Here is a 24138-nt window from a genome sequence, read left to right on the forward strand (position 1 = left end):
GACTCTTCTGCACAAAAATGGAAAAAGGTTTTTCTGGCCTCATATTTAAAAACAAACAAACAGAACCAAATAAATTAGGACCAGCCTGACATTAGAAAAAAAATATTGAAAGGTTGATAGGAGAATCAAAGCAATATGGGTTCAGGTGAAAATACACTTGGCTTAAGTAATCTGATTATGATTAAATCCTGTAAATTAAAAATAAAAGTTATCATTAGTATTCAATTCTGTATCTACACGATTTATATCTCGAAAACAGTCCTAGAAAGAAAGGAAGTAAGCTAGACAAGCTTGGCCGGACTGTCTTTGAAACCGTGAATCTGCAAAGTGATTGAACAACAGATCTGAGCTCTTAGTATGACAACAGGAGGTCTGAAAAGATGACTGGGTGAGTGGAAAGCGACATCTTCATGCTTCTGGCTCGATGTGAATGTTACTGTAATGACGACAATCATGCTGCATTAGTTCTTCAGGACTGATATGTGAAAATGACAGGATTCAAAAAGGCCTCGAACTATTCAAAGGACTAATAGGCCCAGCGACAATATGTAGTCTAATTGCAGTCTAATAACCTAATTTACTTAGCTTATTATTTGAACTTATTAATTTGTTTAGCTTATTATGGCAAGCACTGAAATGATCCTAAAGTACCACTTTTGGGAACAGAAAGGTGACAACATGAAAATCTGCTATCTAGCAAAAACTTAATAGGTTAAGATCTGAAGTTTTACAGCTTAAACCAAAAATAATAAAAAATGTAAGTGCCCAAATGCCACTGAAATTCTTAAGTTTATATTTACCTTTTCTCTAAATAGAGTGTACTACTTCTAAACAGGAATTAATTCACAAAAGCCACATGGCCTATGAGGTTGACCTTGTGTCGCTCATTTTTATACGTTTAGCCCTTTATAAAATGGAACCTACTGATAGCAAATGAGAAGTTCTCTTCTGCTTGGCTAGAGACAACACAAAAAGGCGAGGACAACTTATCTCGGGAAGCAACAATGATGCAATAGATGGACCACGCTGCCAAGCCCACCAACCGGCCTCAGAGAAGAGCACCAAAGCCCAGGAAAGCAGAGGTGCGGACCAGAAGCCAAAACCCGCGGCCAGCCCCTGCACCACCCTCTGCCCTGCAGAGCCCTGTTAGAGCACGGCTCCAGCCGATGGCTCTGCTCAGGACAGGGCAGCAGCGACGGGGGGTCCTCAGGCTGACGGGGACTGCAGGGTCGCTCCTCCCTTCCCCAGATCAATTCTTCTCTGACCACTTTGGAATTCACCAGCCAATTTGACCCATTTTTGTGAAGGCCTCACAGACAATTAAGTTCCTAAGACTGCTGAGCAGATAGACGGACAGGTAAATGATGACTCTCCGATGAACATCACCGTGAAGCAGAGGCACAAAGGACTCTGCCATTTCCCATTGTGCTCGGCCGCAGACAGGCAGCGTCTCCAGGGCTCTGAATGAGCCCCCATTATTGCCGGTTTTGTCCTGTCAGCACATCGGAAAGATTATCTGAGGACGCGGCAGGGAGCTGGAAGCAGGACAGGAGGCGTTCACAAGACCCGCGGGGCCGAGGACCACAAAGCGCGGCAGTGTGGGGACGCTGCTCTTAGGCCAGGCTGCTTGGCGGTGGAGAGACAGCAAGGGGAGAGCCTCTAACTGCTCCCGTTCCTCCTCATCTCACCAAACAGGAAGACAAAGATGGCGTTTTAGTGAGCTACCGCCATCCTTATATTATTTTGGATCTAGTCTATGATAGAAAAGCTAAAATCAGTGTCAACTCTAAGCCCCAGATTAATCATTTGAATTACCAGCTCTGAGAACAGAACCTGCACGTCGGAATTAAGGAAAGACAAGAGACCAGCGGCATCCCAGATGTGATCTGGTTTGATAAAGGGACAGATCGGCACAAACTAACAGCAGGGTTGAACAGCCGCACACATCAGAACTTGGCTGTTCAGCAGCAAGATCTGCGCCGCTGAGACCTCTGCCACTCACCACTGCTCTCTTCTACATCTCCGTCTGTGAGGATGTTCCCCTTGCTTTCTCCTGCTGATCACTGCAAGAACCCGCTGATGAATAACAGGCCGAATGCCGAACAGATAACTACTTCCACCTTTCAAAAGCTACCTGTGAACTATGATTCAGTTTTCTGAATGTTTGAACTACAACTTTAAGGTTATGCCGTTATCGAGAGCCTTAGGTCGACTGAGCACCAGTGCCCTACGCACGAACATCCTGAAGAAAATAATCCAACCCTTCTAGAGCCATTGCTACTCAACATCTCATGTGCTTCATGTAAAATCCTCCATTATCTCACCAGTAGGTAAGGGAAATTATTTTTTCCTTTTTTTTTTTTTTTTAAAAAAAAAGAGAAACAACTGGCATGGAATGGAAATTCTGCACTTCCCATTGTGACCCACAGATCCAAGACTTGTCCTTTGGGTTTGGCATGCACAGAATCATCTCATATAGAGAAACGGTCTACTGCTCATGCCTCCAAGCTACTGCTACCATCAGTCAGTAGGGGACAGGGATGATCCAGAACTTCTGCTCTTGCTGCCACCAAGCCACGCAGTCCCATGCACCCTCCACTCTCTTCTGTGGGCCTCACCAAAGCAGACACTTAACACTGTTACTGGACTGAGCCTTCAAACCCTTTGTCATCGAATTACTAAATCTACTCCAAATCTGGGCTTTCAACATGCAAGTTGGTTACAAAGCTCAGCATTTTGTCCCCTCTTCTCCCTTCCCACCCACGGATGTGTTTTTGCTACCACAGACTATGTCACCTTGCTTTGTTTAAATCATCCAAATAAGTTAGAGTAAGCTTTCTAATAAGTAAGCTTTCTTGTGATCTTCCTTATCCTTCTCTCAAGGTAAGGAAATGGAGCATTCAGGTGTCTCAGACGCTCACAAATCACCGAGTACAGTTACACAAAGCGCTGGGAATGCAGGAGCAGATCTGCTGTAATGGAGGAATGTCAGGAAACCCGACTGATGGACACCAGCTGCTTCCGACACGGCCAGGAAGCACCACGATGGAGGACGGAACGGTGCGTTTCTGCCTTCCGGCCCCACGACCGGCTCCCAGGCGCGTTCGGCCCGTGCACGTCCCAGAGCTCCGGGGAGCTGGCAGCAGCCTCCCAGCGCCGATCCCTCCTTGGCTGCTCTGCCTGTGCGCCCAGGGCAAGGGCAGCCATCCACGCGCCGAGGACTTCGCACTTTGGACTCTTATCGCCCTCTGGTATGAAGCACAAATCTCTAACACGAAGCAAGGTCCACCTAGCTGATTAAGGCTCTCGGAGAAGTGTAAAAGATAGGTCCGTTGGGAATTTATGTTCAATTGCAAAGTGGGAAAGACAGGCTTTCTTTACTACTTTGGCATCATCTTGTATCTGTTTACTGACAAAAAAAAGACGTAAGCCTCTGCTAATTGCTATTTCATCCTATAGTAATGTGTTCCAAAAGAAAAGTCACCATGGTGCTTGGAATGTAAATGCCAGAGGGACAGATGGAGAAGCAAGGAAAAGATTAATCATTTTATGGCAGAGGGCCAAAGGCATTACCAAAAAAAAAAAAAAAGAAAATAATTCAATTTAAGTGCAAGAACAGTGGCCATCCTATTATCTAAATTTAGGTGAGAGCTCCTCACCTACACCAATCTGGCAGCTTGACAAAAATACCACTTCGGAAATATTCACTTTTACAGTCAGTTAACAGCAGGGCTGCCTAAAATGGAAAAAAAAAAAAAAAAAGGTGTGTGCGTGCAACTTTTTAAGAATCAATTTTGGGAATTAAATCATGATCTGATTTCTGGCTAGCAGTGTGCAGAAGAAGCCTACCTTGCACTGAAAGTCTCTGCTCTCCTAGTCGTTACGCTAGCTGCTGTTACAAAAAAAGCCTATTGAAATAGGTCTATGAAGGTTCTAGAGCATCTTGCTCTTCAGTAGCAAAATAACTCAAAGAAAAATACTCAGGCCCAGGAATAATTGTAATTTACTTCACCCTTTATTACAGGATGAAAGATTTTGTGAAGCTAGAAATCAAATCTTAAAAATCCCATTAAGACGAAAGCCAGGTGTTTTATTACCACTTGTAATAACATTTGAAAACCTCTTCCAAGATTTTTTTGGGAGGTCAAAGACAAACTTATGTATTCCAAGGCAACAAAAACCTCTTAAAAATATGTACAAATATTTCTGCATTGTTACTGAAATGCAAAGGTCAGAATTTTGTGGAAAATGCTCTTTACAAATGACTGTCTATGCAGTAAAAAACTCTTAATACATTTAACTAGAAATTATCCTATCTCAGGAAAAAAAAATCACATGCTTGCACTGTACGCCTGCATAAGGAAAATATCTCCAAACTTCTTTTGGGGAAGGTCAGCTTAAGCCTGAGTGCTGATAAAATGGAATATACCACTGGAAGAATCAAAGCTTTTGTGTTACTGAGCATCACTCCTGTACATCTTACTTTGCAGAGAGAGTAACCTTTGCAAATAAAGTCAAACCTTTGATATATGTAGCCCTGAGTGATCAATGTATTCCAATTGCCTCAAGAGCTTTTATGATTGCCAAGCAGAGAAAGTGGCTTTCTTCAGAACAGTTTTCTTACTACGTAAGGAACAGAAAGTTAACCAGACCCACATGGAAAGCAGTAGCTAAAGAGGTTTCAAAGGTTTGTTGCATCAAGTCTTTTTTTTTTTTCCTCTCAGAAAAAGTTACTCAACACTTAAAACAGGATTTTGAAGGACTGAAATTCAACTAAGATACACCCACAGAAACACCTGAGAGAATATTCGCAGGCCAAAATCTTTCTGGGTTAACAACAGAAGAGGCAGCAGCAGCTCTGCAGAGCAACAGCAACGGGGAAGGTGCCTCCAAAACACCGTGAAGAGGGGCATTCAGCTTCCTTTCCTTACAGCAGTTTCAGTTTCCTTTCCTTACAGCACGTACTCTCCTTGGCAAACATGAATCCTAATGGATGAGTGGTTACTCTAAGGGAAAAATTGTGTTTCTACAACTAATAGATAATTATCGTATTTCAATCCACAACCAGAGGAAAAAGGAAATCAAAACAGGCAAAAACCAAGTTTACGCTATAAGTTACCATAAACACATAAAAAAAGTCAATATAGTTTACTCAAAACAACCACTTAGCACAAATATCATAGCGTGACATTAACAGTAACTCGAGAGAAACATAACTATAAATATTTTATACTGTTGAAATAATTTTTAAGTAATAGTTTTAAGATCCAAACGCATTTATTTTGAAACACCACACTGGCATGAAGAGCCACCCTGAAATCTCCAGCCTTTCTGTAGAAATACTCTTCCCTGAGGACTTATGTGAAGCTACCGAGGCTTCTCGATAGGTTTTAAAGGCAGGTAGGATCTGACGGCCACCTTTAGGACACACGTGTAAGCTGAACGGCGAGAACCAACCCGTCCTGCGCACGCACGGCTCCCCGGCGTCACCCGTGGTGGCGTTTTCCAGCCGGAGCTGTGCAGCAACACGCCGAGGAAGCGATCCTGCCCGACCGTGCAGCCGCAGCGCGCAGCTTACACACGCAGTTCGGGAGTGAAATCCCGTGGGTCAGGCTCATCGTGGTCTGACCCCTCCACTTCCAGGGGACAAAGACCCTCCCGTCTTAAAGAGGGTTATTTTATTTAGCCAAATTGCCAAGAGTATCAAAGGGCATTTGTTCTGGTTTGTTTGCTCGTAAAACCCATTTGGAAAAGGATCTGATACAGACAGGTAACGTTATGCTGCAGCCTTTCTAAGAGAACAAAAACTTTCTGCCTGCCCCAAGCCAGCAGCGTTTCTTGGAGGCCAAGTAACCTATTTACACTCTCCTCTAAAAGTCTTTTTCATGGATCTTTTTGGCAAGGACCTCTTATGTTTAACATGCCTTATTTTCATTATGATACATGCTAAAACAAAGACCCTCATGAGTCCCTTTTATGGCGCAGCATGCTTCCCATTTGCTAAGCCAAAGCAGGTACATACACGTAACGAAGAAACAAAAACCAGGTGTTAAGCCTGTCACTTTGGGGCCTGAGCATCTACAGGACACAGAACAACTCACCTTTCCAGATGCTACTCACGGGTAGTCCCTGTAATGCCAGAAGGCCAAAAAAACAACCAAGAGAACACACCATCAGACATCTTCGTTCCTCTAAATCTCAATTCCACAAACTATTTCTGGTCTTGAAGTCAAACCCATTACTTGGATTACATGGGAGCACTTACAAGGCAAACAACAAGCTTGGCATGCCACCTCCCTCCCCGGTCGCAGCGATTTCTCCAGTAATTATTCTCTGCTGCAGAGGCAAGAAGGGGAAGGGTGGGGAGGAGGAACGAGCATGTGCGATTCATGGCCCATGGACAAATCTACAGCAGGCAAACCTTCCACCAATGCCACACGCAAATGAAATTATGCTTCCAAACACAAAACAACAGGTATTTCCTCAGAACATTAGCATTCACAAGGAGGAAGGAAAATGCTATTATATTTTGCCATTATTTGTACTCAGCCCTGCACAGTAACCAGTAATTGTGTCAGTAAAGAGCTGAGAATTTTAACTGAGAAATGGGAGAATGGGTGTATTCAAACACCTTTTCTAGTTTACAAATTTACCTTAAAAAGAAGAAAAATAGCTTGCCCACTATGAAGTAGACTTGGGCACGCACTGTGTAGCCACTTGTACTGAATCCAGCCCCTCTAGCTAAGTGAAGAGATTTCAAAATGCCAACGTCAAACTCTCAAGAGAAAATGTCATTTTTTGTCCAGCAGTGGAAGCCGTACCGTCCGCACTTCGGGTGTTCTCTCACCCCAGGGGAAGCAGCAAGGAGAACCACCTCCGTTTCTTGCTCCTGATCAGCTTCTTAGGCAGGGTGACGGAGCGCACCACGCCATGCGTAGTTTTCAAAGTTTCTTGCATTGCCTTTTTTCTAAGAAAACAGACCATCAGCATTTCGTTTTCAGACCATAATACGGGCTGTTCTGACACGTTCCTGTATGGACTTCCAACTACATGATTCACAATGCCATCACAGCTCCCTGTCAAGCACAACGACGAAGTGCATTATTAACTATGGAAAAGGTTTTTAGATCTCTTAAAACGTCTTGTCATTGGAAATGCTCCTGCCCAGTAGGATCTATGTGTATGACTGGGCCCTAGTAGGAATACTACAAAAAAAGACATTCCCGTCTGAATGAAATAACCAGGCATTTTGTAACTTCCACATTTAACATCAACATTTAAACAGGCAGGTTTTCCTCTCTTAGGGAGAGATATTTTCACCTGTATATTAGAAAAAACAGATGACAAACAGATGTGAAAACAGTTTAAAAATGAGAAAGAAATCAATAATAAGGACTTGGAAGTTTATTTTATAAATAACATTTTGATTTAGCATTTTAATAAACTTTCTGAAACAACACAGCTTTTAATCTGTGGCTTCCGTAAGAACTGGTGGATCTCTTAATTTGACTTACAAAACCTTCTTTCATGTAAACTCCTAAGAAAGAAACCCTATTCCAACAACAAGAATTGAAGGATTACAAAACACTAACCAGTATGAGTGAGAGTTGGTGACAAAATCCTTAATGGCTGTGTTACTGCACTAGAAGATAATGGCACAACTCTACTCTGAAAAGATAACGTATTGCACTTCTCTCAGCTGGACAATAAGCCAGAACAGGTTTACCAATGCTGGTTTTTTAACTACCCAAGCTGGAAGCAGAAGGAGAGGAAACGAAGCTGTGGTTTTCCCCTGTGAAGGCTGACTGCTCTCTTTTACAAGTTCTTTTGACTTGCAGCAGCAGTCAGACTGAACGCAGGTACCTGCATAAACACATGCAGAGGACAGAAGCCAAGTGACTATCGCTTCAGAGATCTTCAATGACATTGCACAACTGCAAATGAAATGTAACTTAGGTACTAGAAATAGGAAACAATTTCAGGTGCCAGGAGGAATAGCTGTGGTAGGAGAGCTTTTTAAGTCACCAAATCTCTTTGGTATATCAAAAGTCAAGTCATCTGTGAACTACCACTTCACATGGTCATGTTTCAAAACAAAACTGTGTTACGGATATTTTAATTTTACTACGAGTCAGTGAGTTTTGCTGTTACGTGTTTCTATGTATTTATATCCTACTTCTGTTTGTTATTATTATAAAAGCACTTGTCTCTTCTCAATAAAAATGCTGTTTTGGTGATAACGTTGTTGACCAGGGAACCAAGGAAATGGTCGAGTCTGTAACTTGATGAAGAGTCCACAGAAACTGGGAAGCAGCATTAGGTGGAACATGATTTGGGCTGGCTACCTGAGCTTGCCAGAGGCATGGCCTGCTAAGAGGCAGTCAGCTTGGCAGCTGACTCTGGACAACTTAGAGGATAAGCAGCAAATTATGCGCAAGTCACGTTAAAACAATTCAGGCAGATCCAGACAGATTGAGTCTCACCAGAGAAACAAACAGCACCAGCAGTTTGCTAAAACAAACAGAACTGCAACGGAACGAGAACATCTTCAGCTGACTTAATTCACAATCAGCAAGCGTATCTAAATCTGGTACTTAGCAATATCAACTGGGTAACCTGTTTAAATAGCCTGCTTTATTTTTTTCCCCATCGCAAGTTTTCCTTACTACAGATTCCTCAAAACACAGACTCAACCACCATAACTACATATGCAGGAGAAGCCTTGTATCACAATTCTTGCTCTTTAGAGTCATTCACTATCTTGCTACATTTCCTGACAGTTACTATCCAACACCGAAATATCACTGAGCAAACAGTCATGGAGAGCAAAGCCATGAAGCTGGTGTTCAAGGCACACGCATACACGTACACTCAGCACTGAAACAGCAAGTAACAGAATCCAGTTCTTAGACAGCTCAACAACAGGAAGCGAGACAACTGGTTATTCTCTTGATAGACATAAACAAGGATTTTACTGTTTTCTGAACGTCACTTCTGGTAAGAATTCCTCCTCCTCTTTAATCTTAAACTTCTCCTACTGCCACTTGCACTGCCATGTGGCTATTTTAACTGAAATAAAGTTAAAAACACGAACTATTCAAATTAATCATACTAATATACAGTTAATAGACGAGATTACAGAGAAATCCAGCATATTAAGATCTATTTTTTGCACAGTTGGCGACATTTTGAACCCGGAAGATTTTGATGTCAAATCTGTTACTGACACCAACTTCCAGGAAGAGGTGTGGGGGGGGGGGGGGGGGGGGGGTCAAGCACATTATACACAAGTAGGGAAACACACATCTCTTGTGCACACTTTGACCTCTGTATCTAAAAGCACTGCTACTAGATCACTTCCTGAAATACTACACTGGAAGACCTGCCAACCAGATCACCATTTCTCTCACTTCCTGCTTGCCATGCAGCTTCCAGCTTATATCAGCACAAATATTTTCCTTCAGAATTTTCACAATACGTATAAAGAGGTTACCTAAAAGCCACAACCTTGAAAGGTCATTTTACTGAAAACCACTAACGCTGGAATCCTCGTAACTAGGTATAAAAATAACCAACCATTTTCTCCTGATTGACGCGTTTATAACTTCAGACTAAGATCTGACCAAACAATTACTTCCATTTATTGCCCATATAGAGCCCAATAATGTTTGACTAAACTGCATCTTTCAGAAAGGAAACTAATCTCGAGGTAGGTTTAGTAGTCCTATAAAGACAAACACATTGAAAGGAACTCCCAGAGAAGCTTCAAGTTCAGGCTTAAAGCAGTGACTTCCGCATATCAGGCACACGCAGCTTCAGAGTGTTTTTGCTGTTGGGTACCTGCATACCCTTATTTGAGCGAGACAGCTCTGAAGTTACTGAAGAAAAGGTGATTCCTTTTGCAGAATTGTAGACAGGCATTACGTCTCGGGAACATATGAAATAGAAAACACCGAAGAGTCCTACTCACCTCAATGGGACTTTACTTCTTAATGGAAAGAGCTAAAGTAGCAATTAGGTGAATCACTGGCAAAAACTCTTACCAGAGTGCAGAAAGGAGATTTGAGAACCATACAAGATAAATAGAAACTTTCTGAAGTTCTCTTCTGATTTTCCACAGGCTTTGATAGCAGTATTAGGAAGAAGGAAATGCATCTCAGCAAGAGACTATATACCATCTAATCTCCAGAAACACAACTTCAAGCTCTAGCTGCCAGCCACAACAAACTACATGAAGGCCTCATTTCCCTCATTTGGAAAAGATGAACTCTCACAGCAACAGAAGAGCATTAGGCACAGAACACACTCGCAACGAAGTGCTCATTTCTATGGAAGCAATAAGCCATCTGCTTAGCTTTGCTACCCCTTAAGATGTTCAAAAACTGACAACCTTCAATCTTTTGAAACAACCCTAATTTAGGAAGATTTTCTAGATGGTTTGAACACATTTTCTGGACCTAATGGACTTTACAGAAAACAAATTACAACAAAAGGGGGCAATTCTACTCCTGTTAGAAGTCACTGTGACAAGACAACCTGTTCCTCTACCCCTACCACGTGATACTTTTTCGAAGAAGAATCTTTCTGCTCTTTGAATCCGATTTTTTGAAGAACTTCAACCCAAATGAAAACTATCTTTGTGGCATTCATTGTCCGAGAAAACAGGGCCATAAGCCCAAAGTTACAAGCAAAATTGTTTCAGGAGAGGAGTCTGGCAGTGAACTGAGCAGAGAGAGGTACTATAGCATAAAAAAGGTTTCCTCAGAGGTTTCCAGACAGGTCAGTAACTCAGACAGGTCAAAATCACAAGGCAGGCACTCTACACAAACCTGAAAATGCAAATCACACAGTCATGGCCAGTGAAGAATTCAAATCCTTGCTATAGTAAGCTGCTGTATCTTTCATTCACAAAATCTTTTCAGTGCCTAATCCATTCCCTATTTCCAAAAATATTCTAGGCTATCAAGAACATGCTACGTACTCCCAAGAAAACATGACTATGACTTCAATAGCTATCGTTTCACTTGTATTGACAAGTTGCTTCTTCTGGAGGATCATATGAAATATGAGAAATCCTTTGCTCATGTCTCTATAGACTGAGGAGGCGTTTTGCTTTAATCTCTCCCTACTGACGGAGAAACATTAGCCCTGATGCCAGCACCTCACAGCCTTCTGATGTGGAGACTCAGCTATTTTTCATTCCATTTTCATTTGGTTAAAGTTTAGCTGCCACCTTCAGCTTATGCAAGCACGTGCATCATGAATTTGAGTTACAATGAGTTTCTGGCCTGCTTTCATTGTCAAGAGCTGCCTTAAAACAACAGGTCCAGCTTAAAAAGGAACGGTATTGGCTTAAGATGCTCCAGGTGAAGTGACTCCCAGTTACTTCTGAGAGCAGGTGAAAAGATAAGGTTCTTCTTTTTAATCTCTCTTACTAGGGAAAATTGGTATCAATTCTTGGAAAGAATTGGTGTAATTCGTATATTTTTATACAAATATAATGCAAGGAGGAAAAATAGAAAAAGCAAAGACTTACACAACGGACTTTCCTTGATTAGTCACTTACTAAAAAAGGGTTAGAACAAACCACCACGGAAGCAAGGTCTCAACCAGCAGCCCTGGTCCCGAACTACGCAGGGTCACGGGACTGCTACGCACTGCACGCAAACGTACTGAGCTAAGAAAAACAGGCTTGCAAGCCTTACTTGAAGCATCCACTGCGACCGAAGAAGCACAAATGACCCCTGGTAAAACAAACCCACCTCAATCGAACACTGCATAGCGAGCACAACGCTAATCCACCTACAACAGATTCTGCGGGTCAGGCAAGTCCCAGCGGTCCAGCAGCTCCCCCCCGACTGCCCCAGGAACATTGGGGCAGGGCAGAGCGCACGTCTAGAAAGCCTGGTGCGGCAGAGCAGCCCGGGCACAGCCTGCGCAGCGCTAGGAACCTGCATGGAGACAGTTCTGACCACAGGGATTTCCAGAGACAACGCAGATCCGTAAGAGAGCTCTCGTGCCCTCCATCTGCACATGCTTAGACCTTTGTCAGTGAATTAAAAAAACTAAACCGAGCAGAGGGGCTGCAGTCTTACCTAGCTATCAGGATACTGAAAATCCTGAAATAGAACAATTAGACTGGAAATAAGAGAAATCAATCAGTGATGCACATCACTTAAACATAATGAGAAAATCTTGGTTTAAGACTACTTTTTTTAAAAAAATAAAAATCTGCATTCGTATTTCCCACCTCCTTCCCTTAAGATACATTGCTATAGTTACCAGCTAGAGAATTTGTTTCCTGCCTTCATGCAGTTCTTCCAGCATACGGCAGCTACATTTTAAACAGTTTACTCCAGTTAGGCAAATCAGCTGCCTCACCATTTTAATTGCTACTCTTCAAATCTTTTTACAGCGTGCGCATTAAGTGGTAAACATCACGGAACAGGAGGTGAAAAAAAAAAAACTAACCCACATTCTCCTTCAGCAGAAATTTCAGTTTCAGAACAACAGACAAACCCACCGAAATATTTACTTTTCTTAAAAGCCTTCATCACAACGGGAGCACCAATAAACAAAAAAAGCTAACACGAGCACCATTGATGACCCTATTAGGGCAACAGACTGGGGGATAGGAAGAGACTGAACAGGATGCCTGTCCTCAAACGCCAATGAGAAGAGGCAAAAATGGAACGCTTCTGCTTGTCAAGAAGAAAATTCAGGGAGCAAACCAATCATTCCAAAATGGAAACATGAAATATTTGTGTAAAACATCTCATTTGCTTGCTCTCTTACCAAAAGATAATTAAGATGTAAATAAAGTAAAACTTTTATAAAAATGCAATGCTTTTAAGCTTCATCTTGTTTGGCAAGAGATGGAGGTCTAGAAAAACACCAAGTCTTCTATTTTTTCAAGTTTGCCAAGGTTTTAAAATTGTTTTTTTCTTAAGTGCTAGCACTTTCACAGAAGCACTGTTTTATCACTTATGCTCTGTTATTAAGTAGTCGTACCTTTTCAGTTTCCCCAAACAATTCTGCTTCTAAGGCCTCCTGAAAGCACTAATTTTCCTCTAACCTTTTGGAAATGCATCACCAGTGCTGAGCACAGCACTGTGTACAAGAAGAACTACTGACAAGCATAATAGGGGTACTTCCACTACTCTTTTTCAACATAATCCATGCACAAATTAACTTTACTTCTTGAACCTGAATCACGCTGAAAACACCCAGACCATCTTCCTCAGCTGGTGAATCCCACTTGCAGCTGGCTTCAGGCTAAGACTGAAATCCTTGAAAAGTGGAATTTGTTCTGGCCTATTCCTTACTGGGGTGGGGTTGCTTAAAAGAAACCAAGACATCACAGAACCTCTCCCAGCAGAGCCATATACATTCAGTCAGGTAAGACCTTAGGCAAGTCCCTTTGCTTCGGGTATTCTACTTAAATTAGTTCACACCAAAAAATCAGTAGTTTCATTGTGTAACTGTGCAGTGGCTAGGGAAAATCTACTCCTGAACATGGATATCCATAAATTTATAGAAATAAGCTATGCCAGGTAATCAGAATTTGCCACTCTTCACCCAAATTACAAAGAAAAAAGAAACAAAAGGGAAACTTATTTCTTTCTGTGCAGACCAATCCCTCCACACGGCAAATTTAACTGATCTGGATGCTGGAGACAGGTGCGCTCACTTTTACGTGCTATGACCATCACCCAGAGCACAAGCATCTCTTCCTTAAGCTTCCTTAATCTTCCCTTAAAAGGGATCCCTTTCAGTGCCAATGGAATGTTTTTTGTATTTTTATTTTCAAAAACTAAATGAAATGTGCAGTACTGCACAATGATGGCAATATTTCTTGAGAGTACATGGGCTTGCCTTTGTCAGGCAATGATTTTTTTTCCAGAATTCTTAATGCATCCATTAAGACTCTCATGTTAATAAATTACAATGATAACGACTAGCGGTGTATAGATAGATAAAAGAGTAGAGATGGAATTCTCTTCTGTATACCAGAATAGAGTGGTTTTGCCATCAAAATTCCAGGAAGGAACTACACCAAAGCAACACAAACAAGAGATGAGGTGTACTGCTTCCCAGCCAAGGCACGAGGAGCAGCAATCTCCTTCTCTAATCATTTCTCTATGCTTATACCAGGCAAGTCAAGAGCTAAAAAGCAATGACTGTGTCAAGCAGGGAGCAAAGCAGTGTCCCAAGACAGAGGTAGATACTTCCAGGTATATATACTCCCCGCCCCAATCCGTAACAGCCCCTGAGTTACTTCTTGCCCAGCTACCATCCTTCCCTTTTGCAAATTTTACACTGGCTTGGCAATCCATGTGAAATTTAATGTTTTCAGATCAGTGCTTCTGTATTTGAAAAAAAAAAATCACTGCACAGCTGTTGATAGCAGTCCTTGACAAGAGGACCAGTTGCTGTACCTCTGCCCCTTCAAACTCAGAGCTCTAACAGATTCCACGTTGCTTTAAATAAAGATACTGCCGCCTGGCAGATAAAATGAGATCCTGCACAGAAGTAACAATGTTTTCTTCTCGCAAGTTTAATCTCTTATTTTCTAATTCAGCTTGCTAAGATACAGTGAAGTGTTTTTTAAACAAGTGCTTTCATTTCTGATCACATGAGAAATACTGCTTCAACTATATTCCTCTCATGATATCACTGCTGACTGAAACCGGTAACTACAGACTCAAGAAAGTGCATTCTTTAGTTCTGTTGCAGAAAAAAAGTCCATTAATTTTTTCCTTTTTCCACACAGGTATGTAGAAAACAAAAAACTCGCAAGTGCAATAAATTGGATATACTAAAGCATATATACATACTTTTGTCATTGCTCCTGTCTGTGCTGTGTTCAGTCCGGTGTGACCAGCCATCTGTGGAGATACTTGGGTTAAAGTCTCTGCCAGCACACTGCCTGCATTCCCCTGCATGGCAGGGGCAGAATATTGCATTCCTGCTCCCCTTCCTCTTCCAGCTGCCCCAAGAGATCCATTCATTACCTGCCCTTGTCCTTGCTGAGGCTGATTCATTAAACTGTGACCAGAATTACTGTTGAGAAGGCTCTGGTGTGTCTGACTGAAATTAGTATTCATACATATTCCAGGTCCAGTCTGCGATGTTGCAGGGCTGCTCGTCACCATCCCCACTTGTTTTTGTGCTTGAGAGTTCAGTGTTTGTGATGCAGGTGTGGTAGGTCCAGAGGTGCTGGCTACTTGCTTTGCCAGGCCTGAAGCAGACGAATCTCCCTGGTTCAAAGGGCTCTTACCCATAGCACCCAGATTACCGATATTAGCACTGTTCGGCTGCCCTTGAACTTGACTACCAACTCCCTGCTGGACAGGGCTATTTGAGTTCACATTTCCAATTCCTGGGTTTAAGGAAGAGCCGCTGCCTCCCCTCAGAAGTTCGGAAAGTTGCTTGTGTTTGGAAGCTGCATCTGGAACGAGGTTCCCACTGCTGTTTAAAAGGCCCAACTCGCCATTGGGGATCAGCTCATCAGGAAGATCATTTTCCAAGTCAAACAAAGATCCAAAATCTGCAAGTTAAAACAGAAACACGAGTCAGAAAAAGACAACAAGTAAGTGACTAAAATATTCACCTACACTACTACATACTTGTCTTGTATGTAGTCAATGTCACACGTTAAGGCCTAACTTCACCCAAGACTGCCAACGCTGGTGGCGAGTGCCCACTGACGTGAACTCTGGCACCCTTCAGAAAGCACAGTCCCTGATGGCATATGGTGTACACACAAAATCACAGGGTAAAACACAGGCCAGTAAGTAGGGTTTTTTGCATGATTTGACAGGACATTATACCATGCTTAAGAAATGGAGGTGGAATGAACAGCGCCATCTGACCTAAGTCCCAAATTTTTTGTTTGGGCTAAAAGAACACAGCAGAAATATCAAGGGAGGTTTTCCAATTGATGTACTCTCCCGACAGAGCTATCACATCACATTCTCTGACCTCTCGAGTAACCCCATTTCATCCAACAATCCTACCTCAACACTGCAACTTATGTTTGCGTATGGCCAAAGACTTCTTCCAGCTACGCATCAATGCTTACGCAAGAGAACCACTACATAGTTTGCTCCCAGTCTCTCATATAAATGCTTTCAACATCCATTTCTTGTCATTTTTTTCCCCATGACGTACTACCTAAAAGGATCCTGAAAGACACTCAGCATTTTCTCCTCATAATGCCCGAACAGCTCAAATAATTCAAATTGCTCTCCAAGTGCCCAGCCCTCATTTATCATAGCCAATATTGACAGAGCTAATCCACACGCTGTCCAGATGGGCAAAATAAATCAATCCAGTCTTCATTAAGCCCCTTGAAGGAACTGCTTTGACTGGCTGGAACACCAAAATTCATTAAAATAGAAAGTAGTGTTTTGTTTGTTAAAATTAGCAGCTCAGGTTCCCCAGAATGTTTTATTACACGTTGTAAGTGGTGTCTGTGTAACAGTGTTATTTTAGGTATTTAACTAGAAACAGAAAGTTATCTGATTGTATATAGGTACTTTTTAATTACATATCTGAAGACATGAGGACGAGTGTATACATCCATATTAACAAGACGTATCAGCAGACTAGCCTCGGTTCAGAGCAGCTCTTCAAACCCGACACACTGCTGAAAAGTTTTCCAGTCCGAGGGCATGATCTAAACCAACCACTTTTTACTATAACATAACAGAACTGTACTGAAATGTTATTGTGCCCCTGGAAAGTGAGCCCTGAAGAATCCTAGCTCCTCAGAGTGAGAAAGACAAAATGTTTCTAGGTTAGAGCAAACAGAAATTCTCTTCTAAAGAAGGAAATCCCAAATGCTTCATGATCATTCAACTCACTCTTCCACATTCAACTCACTCTTCCACAAGGAAAAGCTAACGCAAGACTCAGGCTGCAGAAGTACCATAATCTCATTCAGGAAGCAGCAACCGGGACCACACCAAGTGCATTTAAAAAAAAAAAAAAAACACAAAACAGCAGCAAAACCCACAACCCATTTCACCTGCATCACACAGCTAGGCTGTATTACCATTAACTTCCAGTACATTGGAACACAATGCATGCCATCAGCATTCAAATTCTCAGTTCATCCTAGCTAGAGAAAAATGAGCCCACATTTTAGATGTGCTGCAGTGACCACGGAGTGACACCAATCATCTCAGTAACATGCACAAAAACGTTCGATTCGCCCCTGTATGAGGCTGCACATATCTGGCCCTGAAGCATCCTTACAAGCTTGCGGGAAGCTGGCCGTGACAAAACGCGCTACGGCTCAGGAACAGACCTGTTGCCTTCCAAGCAGGGAAGGAGCAAACCAGTATTTTCTGAAGCCAATTTTGTTCATCACTAAAGTATTCTTAGCTTCTCTCTTATTTGCTACCCTTCGGTTGTTCAATTCACCTTTTGAACATCTTTTACAAAAACCCCTGGTGTACTGCACGTTTTGGTGATCGCTTCATCATCATCCCTCCTCCTCTTTGCACACAACCGTTGGGTGTTGGGTGCCTCTTCCCATACCCTTTTGTTCCATCTTTCCTCTCCCAACAGTTCAGATTTGGCCCCACACATGGCCCCGAGAGCAGCTCCTCTCCATACTGCCAGGGCCCTGTCCGAGACTTTGCCTTCCTTAAGCACTTCTGGTCACCCCAGCTCATCAGGCACGTTGAGGCTTAAAGAGCTTGTTCAGGGAACTTGTGTAAATCCCAAGAATGCTGTTTTTCCAAGCTTCTGCACTAAAACTGCTCGTTCTTCAAGAACGAAAAGAGCCAGCCACGTGCGTGTGGCTGTGCGCGGCGGGAGGGAGATGAGCAACAAAAAGGAGAGGGGAAAGATGTTGCTACGGCTAGAAAAGAAAAGAAACAGAGAAGTTTTTTTCCAGTTGTATTTCAAAACAGGATGCTGGAATTGCAGTGCTCAAATTTTTCTGTTTCACTGGCTGGACTCTTAACTGTGTTGCCAGAGCCAAGGGCTGGAAATGTTTTTGCAGTTTATGAAAAGAGTGAAGCAAGCATTTGGGAATACTTAAAATATTCTACCACTCTTAAGCTCCTGTAAAAAGTCTATACATTAATGTTAGGTGTGGAAAGTTTACAACTCTGCCTGCAGGAAAATACAAAGCAGGTAAACAGCTTAGCATAGCGGCCATGTAAAAATTCACCAAATATTCAAGTTCAGGCAACGATTGAATCAACACGAGGCATTTCACAGTTACACAACAGAAAACTAAAGTCTACTAAAGCATGTCTGCAACAAATCTATAAAGATAAGAGATTGTCTTGGCAGTTATAAATACATGCACTTATACACATGGAGAAGTCTGCCTTAATGGGAACGACCCATTTCTACTAGTAGCAAAATGAGAACTGACCTCCCCCCCACCCTCACAAGAACATAACTGATCACGTTCTCGGTGCTTCAACTATTTTTCAAAATAAACAGCATCTACCAAAAGCCTAAAAAAATAAAAATCAAGAGATGCCCGTGCATTTAAACAAAGTTATCCGAATCAATGCACAAAATATACCCAAACAGAGCAGTCCCGCTCCACTCACCGAGTTTTGTACCCACTGCATCTCTCAAACCCACTGCTTGCTATCGCACAGAAGAACAGAACCGTTCCGAAGGAGGTCAGCCTCCCTTACCCCACAACGAACACACTTATTGCAGTGCTCAGGAAGTCACAGGCTGGAGATCTACGCGGTAGCATCTCTTCTCCAACACAGCACTTCTGATCGCAAACCTCAACACCTTTCCTTATCTCTGCTAACATAAACCCAAATGGCCTCTAAAACAAGAAGAGCCAAAACGCACAGATACCGCATCTTTTGGAAGGGAAGGAGAGGCACTGAACCATCAGAACCCACCCACTTTTTCCAAAGGGCTCCTTTTCCAAATGGAGAATTTTGTGTTCTTTGAGCATCTCTTTTCACGCACAGGAGACAAACACACATTCCCCTCATTTCAGTTTTATGGGCTTAAACGTTGTTTGCCACCCTGGACAACGCTTTCAGCAGCCATTAAAACTTTTATTTTTTTAAAGAAAAAGTTCTGTCTCCTCCCAGATGAGAAACCATGCTGCATCCTCAGGCAGAACACCTTCATCTGCATGACTACTCACAACTTTTATCAGGAGATTCTTCCTTAGCACACACATCCAACCAACACGTTTCGATGTCACCAGCTTTCCCCCATGGCTCCTTTAGACCAGCCTGGAGAGGTGACACACTGTAAGGTATTTCTTTGTTTAAGATGATAAGGCAGGTGGTCAACTACCAAACTCAGCTTCAATTTTTACAGAGCTATCTTCCCTTGGACGTGATTGGGAGTTTCCCTGCCACAAACGTCGACTGCCCATCCACGGAGTCGATGCTGAAGTCACCCTGGAAGTCCCGGCACACAAGCAGTATTTTCACTGTGCCTTTCTTTTCATGCCAACAGAGCTGTTACATTTCAGTGAGCCCAATTTTGTTTTGTAAGGCTTCTTTCAATCATGCCAGACCCCAGCAGACAAAGCCTCAACAGTTCAGAGCTGCAGCCATTCCCTACAATTCGATGTCAGGTAACTCAGCTCAATAGCCACACTGTTCGGTGCAGGCAGCTATTACCACATCCACCCCAGCCTCCTTCCGAGGTTTGAGGATTCTGTAATTTATTGTTTCATAAAAGACAATTAGCACATTTAAAGTTTTAAGAGCAATTAAAAATGCCCGCGTAGAAAAAATAAAATTTCCAGTAAGGAAATTTTACATTAGCGACTTCACCTAACGAGGCGTGCAAAAAGACTGATGGGCATCTGATGCTGGCTTGCAGCTTTCAAAAGCAGACCACCGCCTTCTCAGAAGCTGATGTTTAGCGACCAGGCTGTGAAAGCCTGCAACGAGGGACCTGGGTGGCCTGAGGAGACACCAAAGACCGGGTGGAAGGGGCAGGGGGGAAAACAAGGGATCCATTAGAGGGCATATGGATGAGCCCCAACCGGTTACAGCTTGCGTAACAGGAGATTAGAATAATTACCTAAACTTCCTTCTGCCCAGTCTTTTGAACTACTTGTATTTGGGATGAGAGAGAAGTACTGGTTTGGTTTGCTCATTCCTAAGTCAGCGGATTGGTCAAAATTCGATACACCGATACACAGAAATGAGCTTCACCTTCAGACCTTCTAGCTACTTGCCCCCAGGAACCTCATTAGGCTAATTATCACAGTTCTCCCTCGCCAGAGGCAAGGCTGCTGGACGGAAGGGACAGCAGGAGGCTGGAGGCCAGGGCCTCCCCTCCCCTCCCCTCCCTTCGGCTCCAGCACCCGGCCCCTTCCCGGCAGCGTTTCGCTGGGCTCAGTGTGGCTGATCGACGCGCTCCCTGTAACCGGGGCTCCTCTTCATCTGCTCCCGGCAGCGCTCCGCAGCACGGGGACACCTCTTCCTGGGGCCAGCCTTGGAGGCTGGAGTTTGGCAGCACCGCGGCCCCCCAGCCTTCCCCTCTGGCCGGGCACCCACCCCGTATCGGCGTGCCCCCCAGCGCTGTCACCTGCTCCAGGCCCTTGATAAGGATATCAGCACAGACTCGCCTCTTACTGGCCTGCAGTTGAATGTGTCCCACTAAGCACTACTTCCTGATCCTGAGCCTAACCATCCAGCCTTTTTGTTTGTTTTCTGTTTGCTTTTGTTTTAAGAACACCCACCTCAGCCATCCACTCATCCGGACCATAACATCCCGAGCTGGAAGCAAGGACATTCCGGGGGATCAAGGTGGAAGCCTCGCTCAGGTTGAGGTAAATGACATCCACTGCTTTTCCCCCGCCCCCGCCCCAGTCCTTTTAATCACAGAAGGCAATCAGGCTTGTCAGGCATGACTTAACCTTAATAAATCGATGCTGACTGTTCCCCGCCCAGAGATTTTTTCCCCCGAGAGGACCTCCCCCCACGATCTTCCCCGCGACGGGAAGCAGGCTGACCGGTCTGTAGTTCCCTGAAACGTCCTTTTAGCCCTTCTTGAGAACAGGCCCAACGCTTGCCTCCTCTTGCTCTCCTGCTGCTGGGATTTGGGGCACGGGGCACTGAGATGGAGGCATTCGATGCCCCCGTGCTTCCTTTACAACTTGCCTTCTGGCGAAGCTCACTTCTCCACAAATGAACACCATTCAGGGTACACCTAAGCGGTGATAAGTTCCCAAAATCAATTAATTTTGATACAAAATCAATACTGTATGTTCCAATAACCAAAAGGGACGCTACCAGCTTAGAATATAGTTAATCTTGAGAACAAGTAAAAGTAATTTCAAGCTCCTAAAAAAATCTCTCTCAATCTATTTTTATAAGACTTCAGCAACTAAGTGACTTTTCAAAACTGAAGCTCATTACACAAAGCAAACAAATCAAAAAGTTAATGAAAAAGGAAAGAATCTGTTCGTTCTCTGCTAGCCTCTGCTGCAATACTCCTAAGCCATCGACTCAGCTTTAAAAACGCTCCCGTCTGCAGCCCGACCGCCAGACCTACTGCTCAGGAAGGGAAAAGCGAACACAGCTAAGTCCCCTAAACCACAACTGACGTGTGTGACACCAAACAACTGCCCGGGACGGGGAAGTTCAGCTCCTCTGCCCCCCTTCTTTCTCACCTCCCTGAAAAAAAAAGAAAATGGTATAAGCTGAACCCCCTGTTTACGCTGAGTTTAGTTCCCAGCCTCTCTTTTTCCACTCGCACATTGTATATCATCAAGTCATTACCTCACATTTCTCTCTCTGCTGTACCTATCCAAACCACCTCGACCATCTCTCTTTTGCTACACTCACCATGAAAATACAACGTGTTAAAGGTCCAGAAAAACCTAAGGTACTAACTTCAGGAATAATCACTGTTTTCAGACCTACTATGCTTCTACTAGAAAAAGATGTTAACGACACCACACAGATTACTTGAGTTTTCCACTACTAACACAAAGTAGTACACAAGGGGATGTTAAATGTACCTGAGACCAAAGTTCATGTACAGAAGAAACTGTGCAGAATGCATTCAGATAAGGAGCTAGTCCCCTCTCTTCCCAGATGCCAGAGGGGAAAGAGAACACCAAAAAAGCAGAACAATCCCAACAAGAACGCTCACTCTGGTCTACTCTGGACGTACGGGATGGCAAATGATGGATTAACTTTCCTTTCCTCTGGTCCTACAGAGCCTCTCCGTAACTGTTCTTCCCTTTAACTGCTTCCCAAGGTGTCTTCACCGAGCGGACACTACCGCTATGCCTGCTCTTGCAAGTAACTGTAGATCCTCCCCAGCAGCAGCACCAGCACGGATGTGACGAGTTTCTGTGCCGTGAGAGCAGAAAGCTGGGCAGGAGGAGAAGCCAAGCAATCTGCCTGTCGACACGGAGACAACTGCACCCGTCGCATTAACTTTTCTTTCAGATCATCCTGATTAAGATTAAATATTTTAGGGATCTTGGAGCACATTAATGGAACTGGGGTCTCACTTTCTCATCCTATCACAAACACAAGCATCTTTTCTGTTGCCCTATTTTAACAGCTGACGAAACATTAATGTTCAGGACGACCATTTAAAGCAAAATCATCTGAGAATCCAGTAATAAAAAGCGAGCCCTTGCTTAAGGCAGCATGAAATGCACACCAAAACAGAGTGTCAGCATGAGAATGCCTTCGGTTAGCTCACACAACTGACAGATCCATTGCTTCACGCTAAGGCTGTGCCACCCTCACTGCACATCTGGAAAAAAAATCATCAGATAGCTCACAAAGATGTGAAATATCTTGACAAGCAAACTTTAACTGTGACATTCTCTGGCTGGAGACTTCTTATCAAACACATAGGTTCACACAAGGTGTTTCAGATTTTAAATCTTTCACTCCTGCATCCTGCCCACTATGACTGATGGCATGGGTGGTGAGAACTCCATCCTAACGCTGCCTTTTAGCTCAGGCTGCTTCAAACGTTCCCCCTTCAGCTGCACAAGTCCTTCTGTGAAGTCCTCACCTTTGTGCACCTTCTGTAATACAAGCCCAGAACAGATCTATTTCTGCAAAGGCTGAAATGGCAATGATTAATATGTACTTGAAGTAGTATTATGAAACAAAAAGAATTAAACATTATGCAAGATTACAATAAAACAGGCAAGTTTTCTGTCTCCTTTGTGATTTACAATAGCTCAAAAATCATGTTTCCTTTCTCTTTGTTCTAATGCCGTTTTTCCTCCCTATTTCTGGTACCAAATTACAAGCAAAGGCTGGTTTGTTCAGCAATTCAAATTCATCTGTGCAAGAACATACAACACAGAGCACACCAAACGCACATACGGAAGCAACAGCAGACATGATTTTTTTTTTTTTAACTTTTAAATAATTTCACTCTAAAAAAGCTTCCAACTATAACTAACTGTATACAAAAACACAATACCTGCTCAGATCTGTTTTATTGTAAAGCACTGATTCAGAACAGCCCCTGCTCACTGCCTTCTCATTAATACTTTCCTTAACGGAGTCTATGAAACTTAGGAAAAAACTTCACAGCCACTACAGAACAGATCAGCACTTGAAGTTTCCAGCTTTCTTCGCCCCATTAGATAACGCCACGCCGGAGATGACACAGAAGCCGCGTCACCCGTACAGCGACACCCACTAAAGCAGTCATCAAAGTGCGGGCTGTGGCAAAGCTGGGCGGGCAGGGAGAGAAGCTTGTGCTCTTCAGGTGCGACGCAGATGGAGGGGCTGGAACCTCAAATCCCGTTTTCCTTCCCCCTGCGCAACAGGCAGCTGCTGGCCCAGATGAGGACCTCAGACACCCACCAGCAGCGCAGCCCCAGCTGCTCCCTGGGAGGCTCGCTGCCTAGAGAGAGTAGCTCGTGGGGCAGCGCCAACGTCCTTAGCACGTCCCCACAGCACTGAAGTGGACCCTCAGAGAAGCAGACAGCTTCACGTCCCTCTCTATATAAATAAAATAGTTGCAGATCAAAGATAATGTATTCATCCAGCGCTCCAAACAACGAGAAAGATTCTTACACCTCAATGGCGAGACGAAGCGAACCTTCGGTGTGTCTGTGTGCTAAAGATTGAGACTCTGAGTTCCTTGTGATTGTGAATTAGCCCTGACAATGGAAGTTTCAGT

At 43.4% G+C, this 24138-nt stretch overlaps 1 protein-coding gene across 8 annotated transcripts in view; it reads right to left on the reverse strand.

Annotated features, from left to right (window-relative positions):
• CREBBP (CREB binding protein) overlaps positions 1 to 24138 on the reverse strand; it is a 95188-nt gene that overhangs the window by 65566 nt on the left and 5484 nt on the right. For 7 of the 8 annotated variants that reach the window (XM_066977612.1, XM_066977613.1, XM_066977610.1 and 4 more), the window contains exon 2: positions 14838 to 15550. In XM_066977612.1, coding sequence (XP_066833713.1) covers positions 14838 to 15550 — 713 coding nt within the window. The remainder of the gene's footprint in view (positions 1 to 14837; positions 15551 to 24138) is intronic. The other variant, XM_066977614.1, reaches the window with a different exon arrangement.

Source organism: Anser cygnoides, chromosome 15 (assembly GCF_040182565.1).
Source record: "Anser cygnoides isolate HZ-2024a breed goose chromosome 15, Taihu_goose_T2T_genome, whole genome shotgun sequence".
In the NCBI taxonomy this organism is placed as follows: Eukaryota; Metazoa; Chordata; class Aves; order Anseriformes; family Anatidae; genus Anser; species Anser cygnoides.